This window comes from Octopus bimaculoides, chromosome 23 (genome assembly GCF_001194135.2).
Source record: "Octopus bimaculoides isolate UCB-OBI-ISO-001 chromosome 23, ASM119413v2, whole genome shotgun sequence".
Lineage (NCBI taxonomy): Eukaryota > Metazoa > Mollusca > Cephalopoda > Octopoda > Octopodidae > Octopus > Octopus bimaculoides.
Genome location: NC_069003.1, coordinates 36447740 through 36462796, shown reverse-complemented (window position 1 = coordinate 36462796; position 15057 = coordinate 36447740). Strand labels below are relative to the sequence as shown.

At 35.0% G+C, this 15057-nt stretch overlaps 1 protein-coding gene across 2 annotated transcripts; it reads left to right on the top strand.

Moving 5' to 3' along the window:
* The first annotated feature begins 3894 nt into the window (after positions 1-3894).
* Positions 3895-14135, top strand: LOC106876094 (methionine aminopeptidase 2). 2 transcript variants are annotated; one of them, XM_014924502.2, is made up of 12 exons: positions 3895-4115; positions 6451-6537; positions 7830-7880; positions 8782-8941; positions 9301-9406; positions 10086-10141; positions 10584-10765; positions 11800-11894; positions 12344-12440; positions 12780-12883; positions 13065-13180; positions 13760-14135. In XM_014924502.2, the coding sequence occupies exons 1-12, from the start codon at positions 3932-3934 to the stop codon at positions 14010-14012; spliced, it is 1491 nt and encodes a 496-aa protein (XP_014779988.1). In that variant the 5' UTR covers positions 3895-3931; the 3' UTR covers positions 14013-14135. The 2 variants fall into 2 exon arrangements, with proteins under 2 accessions (XP_014779988.1, XP_014779989.1); XM_014924503.2 differs by lacking the exon at positions 3895-4115 and adding an exon at positions 6017-6035.
* The last annotated feature ends 922 nt before the right edge of the window (positions 14136-15057 follow it).

The following is a 15057-nucleotide window of genomic DNA, read 5'->3' as shown; positions in this document are numbered from 1 at the left end:
TAATCAAACGATGGCGCTTTGAGCAAAACCTGTTCTTCAATAATCACAATGAACGCTTCAGTGCTCCTCTCGCCAGCAATTTTATGAAATGATTTTTGTTAAATAAATTTATTTCATGGCTTTTTAAGTCAATCATCATCATCATCATTATGTTAATGCCCGCTTTTCCATGCCACACGGGTGAGACAGGCTTTTGAGGCATTTTTTCTATGCTGAGATGCCCTTATCGCTACCAATGCATAACTCAATGTCTGTTTTCCATGCTGGCATGGGTTGAACTGTTTGACAGGAGCTGGCAAGCCAGAGGACTTTGCCAAGTGGTTCCCTTGTCTCTTTTGGAATGGTTTCTATAGATGGATGCAACCACTTTACAGAGTGGACTGGGTGCTTTTTATGTATCCCTGGCACCAGCATCAGTGGGGTCACCCACTAACTGCAAGACAAAGACCCCCTTAAGAGAAGTAGTATTGATGGAGTGGCTTTGTACCTATTGAGAAATTAAAGTAGGGATAAAGAATAAGTATCTTGCTATGGCTACCGCAGTTGGAAAGGAAAGGAGAGAAAAGAGAGGTAGAGCAAGAGAGAAAGATAGGAAGACAGACAAGCAGAGAGAGAAAGATGGTGATGGAGATGACTATAAGTGGAGCAGAGGTTTGGACAGGGTGAGTGAGCAGAGGCAATAGAAGGGGCTGTCACATAAAAGTGCGAAGGGAAATGGTTAGAGATGGAGAAGAGGTGACTGAGCAGGTGGGAAATATAGGAGTGGCTCTGGGCGGGGATGGTAGAGGAGGTTTGGTGGATATGTGAGATAGTGAGGCAGACAAAAAGAGAAAGTAGCAATGAGGTGTTTAACATCAATTCTATCCAATTAATTAATAAACCATGGCCAACACACCATACCTATCATAGACCTGCAAGAAATCTCCCTCAAATCACTCTCTGTCATCTTAAATAAAAGAAGGACACTTTGGATAATGTAGTTGAAGCTATTTTATGCCTGAAAAATAATGGGAATGCCATGGGTGGAATATCTCTGTTCAGAAACTGATTCTATAAGGGATGGCCTGCTGGTATATCACTCCAGAAGCCTGAAGAACCAAGGAGAGGCCCATGCCTCTCTGCTAGGCACCAACCAAAAGAAAAACAGAAGCATCTCAAAACCCCTAGAATTCTGAGAGGAGCCTCCCCCAACTCCATTCTGAGGAGGAGGAGGATTTCAAAAACAATTTTGTTTTAACTAACCAAATTTCTCTGAGATGCCCTACTTCTGTTAAAAAATACTTGACCTGCCAAAAATAGCAGTGATTACAATTAACCATCTTTTAAAAAATGGCTACATGGTGCATTTATAACTATATGGTATTCCATGTTTAAAATCATGATTGGTGTTCATGGTTGGAAAGTTTTTCATCATAGATTCTGCTCAATCAGGGTTGATCCAGTCTTAAGCAGGTTACTTCTCTCTTCTGCTGTATTATGGTCCACTGAATTACCGACACCACTTAACCCCCACTTTCCTCCTACTGTCATCCCAGTTGTATCACCCTTCCAAAACCTATTCCTTTCTTCCCAGGATCGTAAACCTCCGGAACTTCTGCCAGTTCTCTTTCTACACAGACCAACCGAGACAGTTTGAACTATTTGCAATCATATAAACAGGATTTCACAAGTCTAGTCAGATATGGAAATGTTACAGGCACGACTCTTCATCTTCATCTAAATAATATAGCAACAGCCCCAATACCATATTTTTTAAAATTTCTTCTTGATACAGAGTATTTTAAATCTGAAACACAAGGTAAATGTGTAACCTGTTTTTGTTTTTTTTTTATATACATATATCTTATTCCTGTTTTCACCCCTTTTATTTCCAACTTATGGCTTTCCACACTGCTTCAATTAAACTACATTACTCCAATATTCTTAACAGTATCATCCAACTTAAAACGGCGATAGTTTATTTCAGGCCGAAAACTAGAAGACAAAGAAGGCGAAAGTAAAGAATACGTACACCCGGTGGTTAGGGGTTAGGATTAGGGTTTTTGTTACGCTGAAAACGGGTGGTGTACATAATCTTTACCTTCGCCGACAAAGAATACAATAGAAACACGGGCAGGGGAGTCGAATACGCAACATTTCCGAACCAAAACACGAACGTCATTAAATTTTCTAAACAAACCAGTCACCCGCCAAAGTTTCCAGCAGGGAACACCAGTTTCACCCTGGTGCGATGTGTAGCTGAAGGAGTGTGCATGCCACTGTTTCGGTTATTTATTTACTGCTATCCTATTTTCCTCCCATTTTCTTAATGTTTACCTTCGTAATTTGGGTGATATTGCGACTGCGGAACATGTTAAGTGCAAACAACTAAACCGAAACAATTACGGGGAATGTATAAAAATAACCTGGTTACCCTAAATGATCGAAACGAATAAATAAATGCTTAAACTATTAATGCATTGCTTATCAAGTAAACTACCTATTGAACTTATTTTTCGTATCGTCTGCCTCTAAATTAGTGTTCTATGAGTGAGCAAGCGCTGCCTAGAAACCCCACACGTACGAAACAAGTAATAGTAATTTTTCCTGTGTCCATTTTTCTGGACGCTTTTTAAAAGTGGTGGTTATCATTAGGTTTATTGTTTAAGACTACTGCTTTCAATTCTCGACACCATCGTTTAATTGTGTTACTAAATTCGGTGAAGATCTTAAACCAGATTTGAGGAAACGGTAACAAAGATTCGGTTGTTCTCAGATGTCCTTTTTGGGGGAGTTAAACTGCAGGAATGTTTCGTCACCTGCACAATAACATAGTGGAACTACTACTAACAGTATTCTTGTTAAATATATATTTTATACTAAAAAATAAAACATTATTAAACATATCTGAATCATTATTGTTTGTATCTACAGAAAATCTTCAAAGAAACAAGAAATTATTATGGAGATTTTGATGTTTGATTTTCACGTATTTTCGTTTCGGGTGATAACAAAGTATAACAGTCAATAATAACAGCTATTATCCCGACAAGGCAAATATATTTACTTAAACGTTATTACTACAGGAAATATTTACTATGAATTTTAAAACTAATTCTTCAGTAAAACAACTTCACTTGTAAGTAGAGCAATAGCTTTAGAAACAAAATAATAAAGTTTCTATCAGTTTGTTGAATTTGACAAATACATAAACTTAAAGAAACATGTATAGAATATATATTTACTTTATAAAAATACCTTAAAGGTAAATGTTGTCAGCCTGGAAGCGTGGAGAACGGATTTCGCTGTGAACAAACGTTTAAAATGGCGCGTAATCTGTTAATCTCTAACCAGGTTGCATAAGGCCCTTTATTTATATCGTTTCTATATTCAACAAGTTTATATTATTATTGTTTTTAAAATGTTTACTTGGGCAAATAGGACCTATTTCACAAGAGGAAAGGTTTTTAGAAAGCTTAATTTTAAAAATATTATCTTATGAATATAATGTAATAAAGCTGGCCATTGTCGTAATAAGATCGATCACATCTTCCAAGGCAATAAGAGTGTTATGCAAATTTGAGGGAGATTAGAAGACGGCACGACTGTCTTTGAATGGCGATAAACATTGTTATCAGCAAGAATGCTCAAATTTGTACAACTAAACCTACCTCTACCTCTCTCTTTATAGAAATATATACTTGAGTATGCATACTCTCTAACAAACTTGTTACAAAAGGGATATCATTTATAATTGTTTTCAAACAAGTTAATTTGATATTTTTGATATGGAACATGAAGTAGTTGTATTTTAAGAAATGAGTTTCAATTAAAATTTACTGATATAAAATAACGTTTGTAATATTGAAAAAAAAAATTATCTTGCACATATATATATACATATATATATAACTGATTAGAGAGTATATAGCGTAATCGAGAGTATGACAAAATGGTGACTGAAGAAGATGAAATTTCGCCTCAGTCGTGTGTAAAAGCTTCTGAGGATCAGTTTAGTGGCTATGAAAGTAAAGTAGTGATCAGTGATACTGTAGCAGGTAAAGATACTGAAGATGCTGGAGCTAATTCGGTAACTACTTCGCAAAAAAAGAAAAAGAAGAAGAAGAAGAAAAATGGTTCGTAATTATTATTTCTTCTGTATATTTCCCCCTCCCGTTTAAATAATCAGAACTTCTTTCGATGCTAAACAAACTATTCAGAATGTTTTTAATTTGGACGATAGGATAGCCTTAATATTAACCGATCTGAAACGCTGATATTCATTAACGAATCGTAATTCTACTACAAAACCGAAAGTCATTCATTTTAACATTGAACGGAAAAAATCAACCTGATTTTTACGAATTTTTATTCATTTGCATCGATTAAATGTATTTTATTGCTTGTGATGCGTGATAGGACACAATGTTTTGTATTTTTACTTCTTGTTGGTCAATCTAGTATAACATTCTCAATGTATTTTGTTTGTTTTTCGCTTGCATCTTTCCCCTCCAAGCCACATGGACCCTGGTCAATGGCTACTCTCTTAAACAGAAGCTTAACGTTTGCTCTTGTAAATTCGCCAGTTTCATTTGTCTCAGGTAGTTGAGATTACCGTCATTATTGGTTTTCGTCTTCGCAACATGGTAAACGCTACGAACTAACAATTACGATGCTTACTCACTCATTCTAACGATCCCTACATCATTATCATGCAACTGTCACCGTCTCGCTACTACTTCATTCTCAGGTTGGCTTCAGTCTCATGCTGTCCTCTTCGTTGTCTTACACCCATATTTAGCTTTCAACATATCTAGGTCTTCATTAACATACATTTCATTTTATTTGTCTCATACTCCTACCTTTCAGAATATCTTTTATTCATTTTGCACTTGGACCTTAGATTTCGAACGCCCGCGGACTGTCCAAGAGTTTTTCCCTTTTCAGTTTAATCTTTTATGCTCACGTCTTAAGGCGATGTATGAAATTTTGGTGTGTTCGACATTATTATCCTTTATTGGGCTTTAATAGAATCCCAGAAATGCTAAATTCAGTGTGTGTGCACAATATTCTTACGAGTTCGAATATATCTCGAGCATATATCTATCTATCTATCTATCTACGCACACGCGCCCGTATATACACAATCTTGTGATTAAGGTGACATTTCGCTATATTCTCTCTCTCAAAATGAGCAAGAATTTGCAGCGTTAAATTCTTGATGCTTGTTTTTGTTTTTTCTGGGGCCACATAGAATTGAAAGTATCTACCATATCAGAAATCGGCGTTTTCTATACCAAAAACTGAGATTCTACACCATATTGCTATGAAATTAGAAACGAAAGTAAGGTAGTGACATTTATCTTCCCAAATATCAATTGATGAAACAGAACGACTAACAGCAGATACGTGAACTGTTATTCCTTTTCTGAAAAATGGTCTTTTTCATCGCAGTCGACTTCATCGGGATTTTAGTGAAGCTATAAAGTTCATTGAGGGATCACCTTCATGGTGCAGATGCCTATGGAGGTGTGTCTCAGGTGTTACCGCTAACCGTTTGTCATTTGTTATAAATAATTATGAATTTCAAAAACTGTTTAACGATGTTAGGTGTGAAACTGCATTAGCCTTTTATTATCTATAAATTAAAAAAAAAATTTAATGCTTTGTTTTCTCCCATCAAAAAACTTCCCGCCTTCGTAAACATTATCACTCTCTAGGAAAGGAAATCACTTTCGGTCTCTGACTTAGGAACACTCCTTTCGATAAAGTAAAAAAATACTTTCACTTTCAGTGGGTCCGAGGAAGCGACGGAGCACCAATGTTTTTTTTTTCATTCCGCAACGGTTAATCTTACTGGAATATCCTATTAATTAATTAATTATTGACATCGCAGACTACCTTCAGTTTCCTCAGAATCTTGGAAATATGTATATAATTCAAAACTTACGAAAACAAGACATTTGTACTATAGAGACAGTTTCAACCGGGTTGGTATCAGACGGGTTAAAGTCAATGATTGCCTCATATACTTTATACTAGCCTGTTCTCTATGGGTAATTGTTGTTTCCAGTCTTTTATAGTGTACATGTCATACTTTTCAGTAGTTTTAATGGAAAATTTCCATACTTTTCACTTGCATCGAGAATGTCAGAAAGTTGGATTTATTTTCTAGTCATTTCCAACAGCTGACAGTACTTCATCATTTAGAGGTTTCGCTTATGCTTTGTTGCTGAGCCACTCTTTTCAAATATAAATCCCTTATTTCTAGATGTCTACTGATTCAATTTAAAGTTTTGTAACAGAAATATTAGACATAAGGCAAAATATAAACTGTTGCAAGACATCGACATCATTAAAACTACTTTGCTTTAAATATGTGATTTATTTAGTTTTTGTCTTTGCACTTGAAAATGTACTTCTTTACTAATTTAACTGCTCATTATTATGATGCCTTTCTATGTTATTCAGAAAATGGAGAAAAATCTTGTTCAGCTGAAAATGGAATGGAAGAAATTTCCAAATCACTCGAAGAACAGAAATTGACTGATGAGAAAGGTTGGTTGACTCATTTTCTGTTGATTTTTTAATGTTGGCAGCAACGGTTTACTGCTATGATTATTATTTTTATTATTGTAAGAGGTTTTTTCTTTTTTTACTGATATACATATCCACAAAGATGGGGCTTTTAGCCAAAGCTCTGCAAGAGAATTTGGTAGACGGAAGCTGGAAGAAGCCTGTTGTAGATATGTGTGTGTATGTGTATTCATGCACTTGTCATCAAGCGATGTTCATTTCCGCTGTTCTGTGAAAAACCTGTCTGGCCATGAGAAATATTAACTTGCTTAGAAACAGTGGAGGCTGGTGACAGGAAGGGCACCCAGCTGTAGAAAACCTGCAAACATGGGAAAGTGGACGTTAAATGATGATGTTGGTATATGTATATTTTGCTATACAACTTTGTCTTTGGATTGTCTCATTTTATGAAACCCTTCATTACATACTAACATGGATATATAAAGATATATTCTCTCATATAAAGCATTTGCGAGCCAAGCACTTTCTTATCCATCGATATTCCTGCAATTTTTCAAACTCAAACCAGGCCCCCCCCCCCCCACCAACAACTTTAATTCTGTCTTGCCCTTACTATGCTGAAACTTCTTTCACCATTGAATGGATCAACACCCCTATCAGTGGCATGTTGGTTGTCCTTAGTGGAGGAGTCCACACACTATGGCCAGCATCTGGACCAGCTCTCCATTTCCAGGATTCCTTTCTTTCTCCTTCCTGACTTTAGCATTTAAACCAGCCATATCCAGTCAAACTCAATCAAGTCTCTCTAATTTCTCCCCAGTGGTAGCTCTGTCAGTTGTTGTTGAGAATTCTTATTGTCCGAGTGTCTTATTTAAGAGTCAGCAACTGGCCACAAGAATATGGTGCTTTCTTTATGTGAGTGTAGCGTCTCTCATGTTTAGTAAATTGTATCAGAACACTTATTCCACTTTCTTGTTGTTGCCATTGAACACACATCCAAAATGTTTCCATGATCAAAGGAAAAAAAATATTTAGCAATGAATAGACTTATTTTAGTTTTTTATTTTCATCAACAAGGAAATATTATAAGGGAAATTGTGTGTGTTTGTTGGGTATATTGATTTGTTGCATAATGAGATGTTCATGCCTTAATTGATAGAATTAAATGGCTTTAAATGAGAATCCTGATGATCACATCCATTTTTCTATGATGGCATGAGTTAGATGAGTGACATTTTATAAGATCTCTTTCCTGAAAATGTTTCAATAAAATGTTTATTTTAAATATTAAATCTATTCTCGATGCTTTTCAGATGCTTCAAAGTCTAGTTCCAATGCAAAAAAGAAGAAGAAAAAGAAGGCTGGTGAGTTATTGTTTTTCTATCCTTGATATTCTCTATTTTTCAATTACATTAAATTTTTTCATTTTTGTATCTTGGATGAATTTATAGTTTCCTAAAAGTATTGTAAGTTTTATTGATGTAATGAGGAGTTCAGTCTTAATCCTTCCTCAAATTTGATGAAAATCCAATGTGTTTGGAACAAGGTCCTTGTCACACCTGTAATCAGAATTGCAGTGAACTCCTGATTGGTTCTTTGCAAAACTAACCACTGGTATTTATTGAACTAAGATTTTATTTGAGGGACATTTACATTCATCATCATAACGTTCACTTTTCCATTATTATTATGTCAACAGAATTAACAAAACTCTCTTAATAAGTTGGACATTTTTATTGAGACTTTCAATTTATATTATATCACAAAGTGGTAAAAAAGAGGTTATAGCAAAATAATTCCTGAAATAACATGCTTAATGCCACGATTCCAATAGTTTCATCATCATCAATCATCCTCCTTTAATGTCCGTTTTCCATGCTGGTATGGGTTGGACGGCTTGACAGAAACTGGTAAGGCTAGTGGTTGCTGCACCAGACTCCATAGTCTGTTTTGGTTTGGTTTCTATGGCTGAATGTCCTTCCTAATGCCAACCACTCCATAGAATGTACTGGGTGCTTTTTAATTGGCACCAGCACCAATGCTGAGGATTATTTTAATGTTTAATGTAAAAAGTGATGAATTACTACCCATCTGGTCATTCTACTTACCTAACTTAGCACTGAGCTCTCCTCCTACGTCTAATATTTAAGTTTTACCAAAATGTAATGAAAAAGGATGTGGTGAGTGGATGGGTGGGCAAAATTAATTTGAGTTTAATTTTTATTTTGTAGTTTTGTGTCTTTAAGTCTGAGCCTTTATTTTTAGCTTCAACTTCGTCATGTCCTGAACCAACCAAACCAAGCAAACCAACAGTCAGGAAACAAGAAGCAATTCCTTCGATCCCTATCGTTGACCTTTTCCCTGATGGCAATGTCCCTGTTGGTCAAGAAATGGAACATCCACAACCAAAGCATCCAATTGATGGGTAATACTGCCAATTCTTTGCTACTGAATTATGTCTAAATTCTGTGTAGGGGATATACTGAACCCTTTAGCATTCACATTATTTTATCAAATCTAGCATTTATTCATTTTGAATTTATCATGCATTTATTTTGTTGCTTATATAATGACATTGTAGGGCAACACAAGTGTTCAAGCTTGAATCAGGCCATTGGGAGAATTTTTTATTGTTTTGCATCTTTTTTAGAATCTTGTTTTTAGTAAAAGATATTTTAACTAATTGCATTTTAAAATTGATTTGGATTTATATCAGTTGAAAACAAGTTTTGTTAAATTCTATATTTAACATTTATTTATTAATTATTTTTTTATCTTTTGAAGGCGGATGGCTAAAGATAGAATCAGTAATCCTGAGAAAATAGCTTTGGATCGCGCTCATGAGAACATTTATCAAGAAATTCGTACAGCTGCTGAAGCTCATAGACAGGTTCGCATGTCTTGTTAAATATTTATAGCAGATGTGTTATCAACTCTTTTATAGGAAACAAATATTGTAATTGAAAGAGACCCCATCATGTGTGTCTGTGTGTGTTTACATTTGTGTAGTACAACAGTCCTGAACTACAAGCAGTGTTGTTGTTATTTTTACCTGTCAAGAAATTGTCTGGTTACTTTGTGCCTTTGAAAACCTGTGGAATAAGAGATCCCTTACTTAGGAAAGAGGGAATAGTTAGTGAGAGGAAGGTGCATCCAGCTGTTAAACAGTGCCTCAATAATGAATTCATCAAAGCTTTGCTTTCATGGGAAAACAAATGAACAAAATATGTTGATTGAAATGAATGAATATTGTTTCAGGTTTGAATTGTCTTACAACTTGTCAGTCTAACAAGAATGGAACATGAACATCATAAACCACCTGTGTGTGTGTGTGTGTTTCGTTTCAATTAACTTCCATTGTTTTTACCACACTAGAAAGGGTTTGGATAGAGATTTGTTTGAAGCAAGATTTTACGACTGGATGCTTTTCCTGTCACCAACCCTTAACCTGTTTTCCAGGAAAGGAGTTTCTTTGATTCACAAATATGTCATTATTTATACTCTATTATCTGTTGATCCATTTAATGCAGTTTTTAATATTTTAACCTGTTTTTTTTCTGTTGTTTCAGACCAGAATGTATATGAGGAATTATATCAAACCTGGTATGAAAATGATTGATATCTGGTGAGCAGAGTTTATTAAATTCTCTTTTCTTTTTTTTTTTTTTTCAACTTTTATCCTTTTTTTTGTTTGATAAATTTCAAGATTATTAAATTTGCTATTTTATATCTACATATAATGTATTTGCAGATAAATTTTAAATCATTCATTTAGATGATATTTAAAATATTTGTTAGCCAAGAGAAATATCCTAGAAAAAAAATTAGAAATTACTATCCATCTAAAAACATCACTTGTATTTCTTATAGTTTTGTCATGTTTGATTTATTGTTGGAAATTAATGTTTACTAACTTTGATAATCTTTGAGTTGTTGGATCGTTTTCCCAAATAATCCCAGCCAAGCTTGAGGTTTATTTGTCCTTTTAAAAGCAAATTGATTGAAATTACATTTAAAAATGTTAAATTTTCAGTAAATTTTTGTACATTTTTTTTTTCTTTTATTAGCGAGACTCTTGAAGGTATTGCTCGTAAGTTAATCAAAGAAAATGGGCTTCAAGCTGGTTTGGCATTTCCTACAGGTTGTTCTTTGAACCATTGTGCTGCACATTACACTCCCAATGCAGGAGACAGTACTGTCTTACAATATGATGATGTTTGTAAAATTGATTTTGGAACTCATGTGAATGGTAAGTAAAACAAGGAATTAAAAAAAAAAAATCTCACTTAAACATCCACTATTTTTGTATTTTTTCTTTTTTTACTATTTACCCTTGTGGGGTCTGCTTGCTTTTGGTTTTGTTGTTGTTGGATAGGGATTTATTAGTTAAAAAATATAAATTTCATCATCATTTACTATCTGTTTTCCATGCTGGCATGGGTTGGATGGTTTGACTACAGTTGATAAGGCCAAGGGCTGCACCAAACTCCATTGTCTGTTCTGACATGGTTTCTTTGCCTGGATGCCCTTCCTAATGCCCACCGCTCCACAGAGTGTACCGAGTCTCTTTTATATGGCACCAGTATCAATTCTACTCTGGTGAAGAAAATAACATTGCTGCCTTAATGAACCTCCTCATGCTATACTCTTAACAATTGTATTTTATTTACCCCCCCCCCCAGCTTTCTAATGTTGTATGTACTTGTTTTTCATGTCCTTACACCCTCAATGTGGACTCAGGGAGTCCAAAACAGCATTGGAAGCAACCACCTGTGCATATGTATGTATGTTCAGAACAGATCTAGATGGACCGGTTTCTGGAAATTGGATGATGATGTGCAGTGGGACTGAACCCAAAACCACATGTTTAGGAAGTGAACTTCTTCACCACTCACATACCTGCCCTTGTTTATATATCATCATCATCATCATCATCATACGTCTGCTTTACACTCTTGTCTTGGTTTAGTTTCTATGGCTAACTGCCTTTCCTAATACCAATCACTTTGCAAAATGTGTTTGGTGCATTTTTTCCTGACACTAAATGTGTAACTGTGGCCTTCATACATATATATATCATTAACATCCACTTTTCCATGCTTGCTTTTATATAGCTTGTTTGTTTTCTTATTAAGGCTACACAGGAAGGTTTCTTAAAGGGGCTACTTACTATACATCAAAATGTATCGCCATGTGCATACTTACTAAGAGAGCATTATTAAAATAAGAAAGGAGATTGTTATTGTTTTGTTATTTAATACTGAATTTCCTGTCTGCTTGAAGGTCACATCATTGATTGTGCATTCACATTGACCTTTAATCCAAAATATGATGAATTGGTTAAAGCTGTGCAAGATGCAACTGAAGCTGGAATTAAAGTGAGTTTTCTAATTAATTAAAGATTTTATGTACTTTTAAGCTGTTGTGAAAGCATCGTCTTAAAGTTACCAGTTTAGATAATATTCAGTTTTAAAGAATATTTGTCTTTTATTTTCTAATAATGAGTAAAGTTTATTCTGAGTATTCTGTTGTGTCTGGGGAGAGACACTCTTTTGGTGCCTTACACACTGGTAAAAAAAACTATTGAAAAGTCTGCAAGAGAATGACTCTCCCCAGACACAACAGAATATGCTTCAACACACGAACTCACATAAAGAATCTTGCAAACCAAATCCCAAAACGAAATTATTATGAGTAGATATTTCAGATTAGAAATTTTTTCCTAATTAATCAGTGTGTTTTAGTTTTGATCGTTAGTGTTCATTATTGCAGTATTTTAAAGTAGTTCAGCCGAGACCATTTTCAGTAATGTTAAATTTGTTTCCAGGAAGCCGGCATTGATGTTAGGCTGTGTGACGTTGGAGAAGCTATTCAGGAAGTCATGGAATCTTATGAAGTGGAGCTGGATGGGAAAACATACCAAGGTAGAATCTTAATTCCATTTTATTTATTGATTGACTGATTAATTTTTATTGTTGTTATTAGCTGCTGCTGAACTATGAACCAAATATGGTAAGGTAATATTTTTTTGTTTCAGAATGGGGAAGAAAGAAAAAAGAAAATGTGTCAAAGTTTCATTTTTGTTTCTGTATTGGATTCCTTCCTCACTGGTTTTCTTGTATAAGAACCCTAAATTGTTGAATGCATTGAATGTCTTGGTCAGAAATGACCAAGGAAAGTAAATGAAATTTCATAATTTTGTTATCATAAAAACAAAATTTTGTAATTTACTACATTTCCTTGCTAATGTTTATTATTTTCAGTCAAATCCATCCGTAATTTGAATGGGCATATGATCGGACCATATAGAATTCATGCTGGTAAAACAGTCCCTATTGTAAAGGGTGGTGAAGCAACTAGGATGGAAGTAAGTCCTTTTTTTTTTTTGTTTTCTTACCATTTCTCTTGTACAGTATTTCTTCTTTTATATACAGAAGGGTTAAACAAAGGCATACATGCAGATTGGTAACTGTGGGTCAATGTTGAATATTTTATCTCTATTACAGATTTTGGAAAATTTGAATGAAATTTGTTTTCTTTTAACGTAGGAACTTGAATTTTATGCAATTGAGACGTTTGGTAGCACAGGGAAAGGTGTTGTGCATGATGATATGGAATGCTCTCATTATATGAAAAATTTCGAAGTTGGTCACGTACCATTAAGGTAAGATTATTCACATCTCCATATTTCCCCACAAGTGTTGCTGAGCTATGTCTGCCATACAAGCATTCATCTTTTCTTTTCAAATCTGGTCTAGCCACTCTTCCTCTTTGCTTTCTTACCTACAGTAAGAAACATTTTCTTTTTTTCTCAACAGATACAACCCCCCTCCCCCTAAACTTTTTCTGCTCCTTCTCAACTCTAGTAATTATCTTTTTAGTTCGTCCACTCACAGTGCTAATTAGATTACCAAGATTTTGCAATAAGATAAGTACATTGCATTGTAGATCTGAGTAAGTGCTCCTGTCATCTTTGCAGCTCAGTAAATAGTTTTCTTTCCTTAATCACATCTGCCTTCTTGCTTTGCTTTTTCTCTCAGGCCTCTTATAGTCTTGTCCTCTGTACTCTCCCCTTTCCTGGTTTGGGTCAGGGTTCCATCTCTAGAGTTTCTGAGCAAATGACTTGCAACAGGTGGTCCCTAAGGAACACCCAGTTGTCCTGTCTTGCATCTCTTATCTCCTTATTATATTCCATGTCACCTCATATTATTTGAAAATGCAGCTGATTTATTTTATTTTCCAGGGTTGCACGATCCAAACAGTTACTAAATGTTATAAATGAAAACTTTGGCACGCTGGCATTTTGCCGACGTTGGCTCGATCGATTGAACCAGACCAAATATTTGATTGCCTTGAAGAATCTTTGTAATTCTGGGATCGTTGACGCTTACCCTCCTCTCTGTGATGTGAAAGGTTGTTACACGGCTCAGTTTGAACATACAATACTTTTGAGACCAACTTGTAAAGAAGTAATCAGCAGGGGAGAAGATTATTAACGAATTGATCTTGTTTCTCAACAACTGTTAGACTGGGATGTTATGCAATCTATCAGCTCTTTCAATCAGATACACCTGAATAGTGAATTTACTAAAAAGAAGAAAAATAAAGAAATAAAATTATTTGGTTTTTGTTCTGTTTTATTTTATCATGAGTCAATTATTAAACTAGTACATATTTAAAATACAATTTTTCTAATTCAAAAACTAAAAGAATTTTGGCAGAGATGCCTTATCCAGTCGGTGTATTTCATTATTTTGTTTGGATCAGCTGTGATTTTTATTTGCAATTCACTGGCACCATTCCAGTTTGATAGAACAATATCAGTTTCCAAACATTTTTTTCATATTTAGCATAATTATTTGAGAAAATATGAATTTAAGTAAAAATACATACAACTATTAAAAGCTACAAGAAATTGCCATAAAACAAGAAAAGACCATTTTCAAGTGAAGTAAATTCAATATTTGTACAAGATGTAATTTATAATGGCTTAGTTAAAGGTGAGTTACAATGTATAGAAAAGCATAATTTCTGACTTCATTATGGTAAGGTTTCAAAGAAAACTCCCCAAACGTTTCATTACAGCATTAACTTTATTTTTTCCTTTACCAAAGATTATTTTCATAGACTCTTAGTGCTTTATTCTCGGCTCTGAATTATGAAATAGGAAATTGTATTCATTGGATAAGGCAGACTGTATGACGCATGCGTACGAACAACCATGCTACATGGCAGTGAAACATGGGCTGTAACTGCTGAGGACATACGTAAGCTCGCAAGGAATGAAGCCAGTATGCTCCGTTGGACGTGTAATGTCAATGTGAATACCCGTCAGAGTGTAAGTATCTTGAGAGAAAAGCTGAACATTAGAAGCATCAGTTGTGGCGTGCAAGAGAGACGATTGCGCTGGTATGGACATGTGGTGAGAATGGAGGAGGATAGCTGCGTGAAAAAGTGCAACACCCTAACAGTTGAGGGAACCCGTGGAAGAGGTAGGCCCAGGAAGACCTGGGCTGAGGTGGTGAGGCAAGACCTTCGTAC